General features: G+C 62.1%; 1 protein-coding gene across 1 annotated transcript in view; it reads left to right on the top strand.

Moving 5' to 3' along the window:
- Positions 1 to 2,009: 2,009 nt before the first annotated feature.
- KCNK3 (potassium two pore domain channel subfamily K member 3) overlaps positions 2,010 to 8,414 on the top strand; it is a 66,923-nt gene continuing 60,518 nt past the window's right edge. Inside the window, exon 1 of the mRNA XM_075925962.2 lies at positions 2,010 to 2,416. Within this exon, the coding sequence (XP_075782077.1) occupies positions 2,134 to 2,416 (283 nt within the window). The 5' untranslated portion in view covers positions 2,010 to 2,133. The remainder of the gene's footprint in view (positions 2,417 to 8,414) is intronic.

Here is an 8,414-nt window from a genome sequence, read left to right as displayed (position 1 = left end):
TCCAGGCTGTGTGTGTGTCCCTGCTCTGTGTGTGTGTCTCCAGGCTGTGTGTGTGTGTCTCCCTGCTCCGTGTGTGTGTCTCCAGGCTGTGTGTGTGTGTCCCTGCTCCATGTGTGTGCCTCCAGGCTGTGTGTGTGTCTCCAGGCTGTGTGTGTGTGTCTCCAGGCTGTGTGTGTGTCTCCCTGCTCCGTGTGTGTGTCTCCAGGCTGTGTGTGTGTGTCTCCCTGCTCCGTGTGTGTCTCCAGGCTGTGTGTGTGTCTCCCTGCTCCGTGTGTGTGTCTCCAGGCTGTGTGTGTGTGTCCCTGCTCCGTGTGTGTGTCTCCAGGCTGTGTGTGTGTCTCCAGGCTGTGTGTGTGTGTCTCCAGGCTGTGTGTGTGTCTCCCTGCTCCGTGTGTGTGTCTCCAGGCTGTGTGTGTGTGTCTCCAGGCTGTGTGTGTGTCTCCAGGCTGTGTGTGTGTCTCCAGGCTGTGTGTGTGTGTCTCCCTGCTCCGTGTGTGTGTCTCCAGGCTGTGTGTGTGTGTCTCCAGGCTGTGTGTGTGTCTCCCTGCTCCCTGTGTGTGTCTCCAGGCTGTGTGTGTGTGTCCCTGCTCCGTGTGTGTGTCTCCAGGCTGTGTGTGTGTGTCTCCAGGCTGTGTGTGTGTCTCCAGGCTGTGTGTGTGTGTCTCCCTGCTCCGTGTGTGTGTCTCCAGGCTGTGTGTGTGTGTCTCCAGGCTGTGTGTGTGTCTCCAGGCTGTGTGTGTGTGTCTCCAGGCTGTGTGTGTGTCTCCAGGCTGTGTGTGTGTGTCTCCAGACTGTGTGTGTGTCTCCAGGCTGTGTGTGTGTGTCTCCCTGCTCCGTGTGTGTGTCTCCAGGCTGTGTGTGTGTGTTTCCAGGCTGTGTGTGTGTCTCCAGGCTGTGTGTGTGTCTCCCTGCTCCGTGTGTGTGTCTCCAGACTGTGTGTGTGTCTCCAGGCTGTGTGTGTGTGTCTCCAGACTGTGTGTGTGTCCCTGCTCCGTGTGTGTGTCTCCAGGCTGTGTGTGTGTGTCTCCAGGCTGTGTGTGTGTGTCTCCCTGCTCCGTGTGTGTGTCTCCAGGCTGTGTGTGTGTGTCTCCAGACTGTGTGTGTGTCTCCAGGCTGTGTGTGTGTGTCTCCAGACTGTGTGTGTGTCCCTGCTCCGTGTGTGTGTCTCCAGGCTGTGTGTGTGTCTCCAGGCTGTGTGTGTGTGTCTCCCTGCTCCGTGTGTGTGTCTCCAGGCTGTGTGTGTGTGTCTCCAGACTGTGTGTGTGTCTCCAGGCTGTGTGTGTGTGTCTCCAGGCTGTGTGTGTGTCTCCAGGCTGTGTGTGTGTGTCTCCAGACTGTGTGTGTGTCTCCAGGCTGTGTGTGTGTGTCTCCCTGCTCCGTGTGTGTGTCTCCAGGCTGTGTGTGTGTGTTTCCAGGCTGTGTGTGTGTCTCCAGGCTGTGTGTGTGTCTCCCTGCTCCGTGTGTGTGTCTCCAGACTGTGTGTGTGTCTCCAGGCTGTGTGTGTGTGTCTCCAGACTGTGTGTGTGTCCCTGCTCCGTGTGTGTGTCTCCAGGCTGTGTGTGTGTGTCTCCAGGCTGTGTGTGTGTGTCTCCCTGCTCCGTGTGTGTGTCTCCAGGCTGTGTGTGTGTGTCTCCAGACTGTGTGTGTGTCTCCAGGCTGTGTGTGTGTGTCTCCAGACTGTGTGTGTGTCCCTGCTCCGTGTGTGTGTCTCCAGGCTGTGTGTGTGTCTCCAGGCTGTGTGTGTGTGTGTCCCTGCTCCGTGTGTGTGTCTCCAGGCTGTGTGTGTGTCTCCAGGCTGTGTGTGTGTGTCTCCAGACTGTGTGTGTGTCTCCAGGCTGTGTGTGTGTGTCTCCAGGCTGTGTGTGTGTCTCCCAGCTCCGTGCGCGCCCCGCGCGGCCCGGCCGGGCCTGCCCTTATATGGGCGGCGGGCGGGCGGGGAGCGGCTCCCGGGGGTGGTGCTGAAGGAACAGCTCCCCGCGGCGCCCGCCCACCCCGCGCACTCGGCGGCCGGCGAGCTCTGCCGGGCCCCAGCGCCGCTCTCGGGGCGGCAGCCATGCCCCAGGCCCGCCGCCCGCCGCCCGCGCCCGCCCCAGCCCCGGCTCCCGCGCCCGCCCCGGCGCCCGCGGCCGGACCATGAAGCGGCAGAACGTGCGCACCTTGGCGCTCATCCTCTGCACCTTCACCTACCTGCTGGTGGGCGCCGCCGTCTTCGACGCGCTCGAGTCGGAGGCGGAGACCTCGGAGCGCCGGCGGCTGGAGCGGCGGCAGCTGGAGCTGGCCAGCAAGTACAACCTGAGCCGCGCCGGCTACCAGGAGCTGGAGTGGGTGGTGCTCAAGCTGAAGCCCCACAAGGCCGGCGTGCAGTGGCGCTTCGCCGGCTCCTTCTACTTCGCCATCACGGTCATCACCACCATCGGTAAGCGAGCCGCGCCCCCCGCGTCCGGAGCCCATCGCCGGGGCGTCTGGGCTGCCGGAGAGCCAGCCCCCCCCATCCCGGGCGGTGTTCCCGATCCCTGTGCGCCCATCGCCGGGGCGTCTGGGCTGCCGGAGAGCCAGTCCCCCCCCATCCCGGGCGGTGTTCCCGATCCCTGTGCGCCCATCGCCGGGGCGTCTGGGCTGCCGGAGAGCCAGTCCCCCCCATCCCGGGCGGTGTTCCCGATCCCTGTGCGCCCATCGCCGGGGCGTCTGGGCTGCCGGAGAGCCAGTCCCCCCCATCCTGGGCGGTGTTCCCGATCCCTGTGCGCCCATCGCCGGGGCGTCTGGGCTGCCGGCGAGCCAGCCCCCCCCCCCCCATCCCGGGCGGTGTTCCCGATCCCTGTGCGCCCATCGCCGGGGCGTCTGGGCTGCCAGAGAGCCAGTCCCCCCGATCCCGGGCGGTGTTCCCGATCCCTGTGCGCCCATCGCCGGGGCGTCTGGGCTGCCAGAGAGCCAGTCCCCCCGATCCCGGGCGGTGTTCCCGATCCCTGTGCGCCCATCGCCGGGGCGCCTGGGCTGCCGGAGAGCCAGCCCCCCCCATCCCGGGCGGTGTTCCCGATCCCTGTGCGCCCATCGCCGGGGCGTCTGGGCTGCCGGAGAGCCAGTCCCCCCCCATCCCGGGCGGTGTTCCCGATCCCTGTGCGCCCATCGCCGGGGCGCCTGGGCTGCCGGAGAGCCAGTCCCCCCGATCCCGGGCGGTGTTCCCGATCCCTGTGCACCCATCGCCGGGGCGTCTGGGCTGCCGGAGAGCCAGCCCCCCCCATCCCGGGCGGTGTTCCCGATCACTGTGCGCCCATCGCCGGGGCGTCTGGGCTGCCGGAGAGCCAGCCCCCCCCATCCCGGGCGGTGTTCCCCATCCCTGTGCGCCCATCGCCAGGGCGCCTGGGCTGCCGGAGAGCCAGTCCCCGCTCCCGGGCTCCAGCCCCGTCCGGAGCCCATCGCCGGAGCGTCTGGGCTGCCGGAGAGCCAGTCCCCCCTCCCGGACCGCGCCCCCTCCCTCCGTGCGCCCATCGCTGGGGCGTCTGTGCAGCTGGCAGGCCACTCGTCCCCTCCCAGGCCGCCCCCCCCCCCGCCGCCGGCAGACTATCGCCGGGGCATCTGGGCTGCCGGAGAGCTAGTCCCCCCATCCCGAGCCGCGCTCCCTCCCTCTGTGCACCCATCGCCGGGGAGTCTGGGCTGCCTGACAGCCACTCGCCCCCTCCGGACCGGGCCTCTTCCAGGAGGGGTTAAAGTTTGGGGGGTGAAATTCTCGGCTGGAGAAAGGAGGCTGTTATATCTGCCCCCCCCCCGGCCCGTGTAAAAGCCCGGGTGGGTTGGCGCTGGGGGGCGGGGGGCGGGCAGGACCGGACCCCTTCGGATTGGGTCGCCCTGCGGAGCGACTTGCAAATGCCGCCTCGGTGGAGTCGAGTCGAGCTGCTGCTTTGCGTGGAAGGCGACGCGGGTTTCGTGGCTGTGGATGGCGGGGGGGGGGGCGGCCGGGGTAGACTTGGGAAGCTCCTGGCAGGCGCTCGGCACCCAGTGGGCATGGGGGGGGGGGCTGGGTCTCCTCGTCCTCCCTCCCCCAGAAAGTGCGGGGGCTTAGGGGGCCCCTGGGGAACTCCAGGCCTTGCGGCTGCTCACACGCAGCCATAGACACAACACACCAGCACGCAGGCACCGCCACAGCACCCCAGCCAGCCCCACGGCTGCGAATCAGGGGTGCGCAATGCGCGGCGTGTTGCGGTTCCGTTCAGCGAGGCAGGACACCCGGGGGGGGGGGGGCTCCGCCCCCGGGCTTGGCTTGTGCCGCTGTTGCTAGGGCTGCGGAGGGCTTCTCCCTCCGGGTGTTGTACGAGGTGTCGGCTGGAAGCCGAAGCGATTCCCAGCCTGAGACCTGCCGCTCCCGACCGCCGCCGCGTTGCGCTTTTCAGCCCGGGAAGTTGGTGCGCTGCGGAGTCTTCCACGGGAACGCAACTCCCTGCAGCACGATCGGGCGCCAGTCCGGTCTCACTCCGGTTTAGGCAGCACGATCAGGCGCCAGTCCGGTCTCACTCCGGTTTAGGCAGCACAATCAGGCACCAGTCCCATCTCACTCCGGTTAGGCAGCACGCTCAGGCACCAGTCCGGTCTCACTCCGGTTAGGCATCACAATCAGGCACCAATCCGGTCTCACTCCAGTTTAGGCAGCACGCTCAGGCACCAGTCCGGTCTCACTCCGGTTTAGGCAGCACGCTCAGGCACCAGTCCGGTCTCACTCCGGTTAGGCATCACAATCAGGCACCAGTCCGGTCTCACTCCGGTTTAGGCAGCACGCTCAGGCACCAGTCCGGTCTCACTCCGGTTAGGCATCACAATCAGGCACCAGTCCGGTCTCACTCCGGTTTAGGCAGCACGCTCAGGCACCAGTCCGGTCTCACTCCGGTTTAGGCAGCACGCTCAGGCACCAGTCAGGTCTCACTCCGGTTAGGCAGCACGCTCAGGCACCAGTCCGGTCTCACTCCGGTTAGGCATCACAATCAGGCACCAGTCCGGTCTCACTCCGGTTAGGCAGCACGCTCAGGCACCAGTCCGGTCTCACTCCGGTTAGGCATCACAATCAGGCACCAGTCCGGTCTCACTCCAGTTAGGCATCACAATCAGGCACCAGTCCGGTCTCACTCCGGTTAGGCAGCACAATCAGGCACCAGTCCGGTCTCACTCCGGTTAGGCAGCACGATCAGGTGCCAGTCCGGTCTCACTCCGGTTAGGCAGCACGATCAGGTGCCAGTCCGGTCTCACTCCGGTTTAGGCTCTGGGGGGCAGTGGCTCTGGTGCACCGCGGGGAACCGCCCCTTGCGCCAAGGAAGGGACCTTTTCGGCGCCCTGATTCGCATCTTGCGCCAGTGCGACTCCTGGTTGACACCGCACAGAAACGGGAGGGGAGCCGGGAGCTTTTGGCCTCCCCCTGCCGGGCTGGCAGTCTCTGCACCCAGCTCCAAGAAGTCTGGCCCGGATCCTCCCTTCGAAGAAACCCGCCTCGGCTGCCACCGCGCAATGGGCTTGTTTCCTTCCAAGCCCCCCAGTTAAAACCCCCTTTCGGCTGAGCTCCTCCAAGGTTAGCAGCCCCCGTGTAGACAGGACACTGGTGTTTCCAGCCTCCTTCATGGAATCCCGCTCAGAGCGGGATCTGTCAGCAGGGGGGCTCCTGGCCTTGCTGACCAGGGAGGGAGGTGAGCCAGCACCAAACCCTCGTGTAGACAGGGACGGTAGGGTCACACTGGGGCCGGCCTCAGTCCAGAGCTGCAGCTGCCTCTGAAACAACCACCCAGCGCACCATGGCAGCAGCGCCCCCTGCTGGCCCAGTGCCACCCTGTTGGGGCAGTGCCCCACAGTCACCCCACTGCACTTTCCAGCCTCAGCCCCTCCACACACAGGCCCTGCCAGTGCCCTTAGCCCTGCCCACTGGCAGCCAGCTGTCTTGAATTCTGCGGTTGGGAGCCAGAACAGGTGGGGATGGAGAATTCACACCTCTTATCCACCCCCAGCTGGGCTCAGCAGCCTGAGCTCCTCCCGGGTCTCTGCCCCTCTTGCCCTACAGTGGACCTGGACCCCACAATCCCAGACTCTGCCTTAGCCACTGGGGCCTGGCTCTCCAGGCTGGGGTGCACTGAGCCCCCCATCTCCTCGGCAGCCTTTCCTTGGGTGGTTTCCATCCTTCCGGTCCCTAACCTGGGCGTTCCAAGAGCAGGGCTTCAGCGCCCGGCCCCCGCACGGCCATGGCTTCCAGCCAGCTCTGCACAGGCTTGGCGGCTGCCCGCTCCCAGAGAGCCGGGTGCTCAGCCATGCAAGGCGGGGCCTGTGATTCGCATTAAACGGAGCTGGTGGCAGCTGGCGTCCCAGATACGTCGGTGCGCAATGTCGTCTGGAGCCTGGCGTGGCTCCCCATGGAGCATTGCCTGCTGGGATCCATAATCCTCCCGTGCCAATGCCCAGGAGTTCTGTTTAGCTATTGGCTCCCTCCTGCCCCGTTCATCCTGCAGTCCTCTCCTCTCCTTGGGCCTGTGTCTCCAGAGAGGTTTGACAAACCTACCCCTTTCTCTCTCCGCTGCCTGGTCTTCCACCAGCCGGCCAGCTGGGAGCTCTCTCCTGCAGCCGGGGACAGTTCGCAGGAGTAATCTGAGCAGCTGGGTGCTGTGTGTCTTCCTGCTTCCTCTAACGACCCCCAGATCCTCCGTTTGGTGCCCTGTGTGGCACTGGTTGGTTCAGAGGAAGGAGCCGGGAGCACTAAGTTTCTTCCTAAGACACAGTAACGAGAGGCCGGTTTATGCCCTGATGCAGGGAGGTTTATAACTCACCCTTCCCAATTCTTGGCTGTGTTGGCATTCTTCTTTTCCTCACTCTAGTGGTGCTGGCTGCCATATAAATGCTTGATCCCTTGTTTAAATACTGCTACACTTTTGGCTGCTGTGTTATCCAGTGTCAGTGAGTTCCACAGGCCACTGCAGTCCTGTGCAAAGTATGCCCTTTGCTCTGTGCTGAATATGCTGCCGTTGGGGTGTTTTGTATGTTATGAGCCAAACCCACCAGCAGCACTCGTTCCCCTCTCCTGGCCCAGTCATCTTGTTTCTTTTGTTCATCTCGGGTAAGATTTATGCTCCCACACCACTGAAACACGGCTGACTCTGGGGTGGAGCCTAGCAGCTGTGTGCCAGTGGTGGGGGAGCATAAATCTCTGCTCTGCTGCCCAGTGATGGCTTGCCACTGCTGAAATGCAGTCACCTCTGGGGTGGAGCGCAGCAGTTCTAAAAAAGGCTAAGACCTGCATTCTTTACACCCTGAGAGCACTGACAGAAGCCAGAGGGAGTTTTGCTCAGGCCCAGAAGACAAGACTAAGCTCGAAATAATGGTACAGCTTTGTGGTAGCTGCACTAATGTCCAGACTAAGTTGGTTTAAAATGGTGTGTAGGGCCCTCTGGGTTGGACATCGGACTGAGAGTCTGGAGAACAGGGCATCGTTTGGCTCTGCTACTGATTCATGGTACATCCTTCAGCAAGTCACTCTGCCTGTTTTTGCCTCAGTTTCCCTGCCTGTGACGTGGAGGCCATGACCCTGAGCAGAGCAGGCTGGAAAGCAGACAGGCCTGCCATTCTGAAATTTGTCTTCACACTCAAACTGGATCTGAACCAAAACATTTCAAAATTTCCCCCAAAAGAAAAGTCTTTGGGGGCGGGGGGGGGAAGAATTCATTTCAGGCCAGCTGACGCCCTCTGTTCTATCAAAATCCAACATCTGCGTTTTGGTCGTGCTGTTTTTAAAAATGTGTATTATCATTTAGGAACTCAAATGCAGTTCTAAATACTACACAGGCGCAATATTCCAGTCTGATCAGCTTGGAGCAGCACTGAAAGCATTCCATTTCTTTCTTTTTTTTTTTTCCAAAATGAAACTGACCCATTCCCCTGAAAAATGTTGACTTCAGTGAATTGGCATTTCCTGATGGGAAAACCTTCTGTCAGAAAATTTGCATCGGAGGGGTGAAAAGTGCTGAGTAGATACTTAATTCCAGTCCAGGGCCAACCATTTATAATTCTTTCAGCGTTAAGTGTTGCTTTCTGGGACTTGTAGTCTTAGCGCTTTAATAGGGACTCTTCTCGTCAATGACCTTGCTGCAGAAAATGCTCAGGAAGTTTGGAACAAGCCATCTGGTGTTTTCCAGTGGCGTCCTTTTTCAGAATGAGGAGTTGTCAGCTGTTGAAGGATCTCTTCCCCACGTGTTTCGGCTCTGGTGCTTACGGAACAAACTCTGACCTTCGTTCGCACGCATTCCTGCGGGGCAGGCGTGTTTGGCCTTGGCTGAAGAACGCTGGCTTTCCAAGAACAATATTTTTAATACCTCGCATACTGCTCATGCCTAATCTGGGATGATTCGACAGGGTAGGGCGCTTCTGTTGGACCACAAGGGATGTCCTGTCCGTCAGGA

The sequence above is a fragment of the Pelodiscus sinensis genome, chromosome 3, assembly GCF_052426305.1.
Source record: "Pelodiscus sinensis isolate ZL-2025 chromosome 3, ASM5242630v1, whole genome shotgun sequence".
Taxonomy (NCBI): domain Eukaryota; kingdom Metazoa; phylum Chordata; order Testudines; family Trionychidae; genus Pelodiscus; species Pelodiscus sinensis.
The sequence above is the reverse complement of the archived record's forward strand: the minus strand, read 5'-3'. Positions and strand labels throughout refer to the sequence as shown.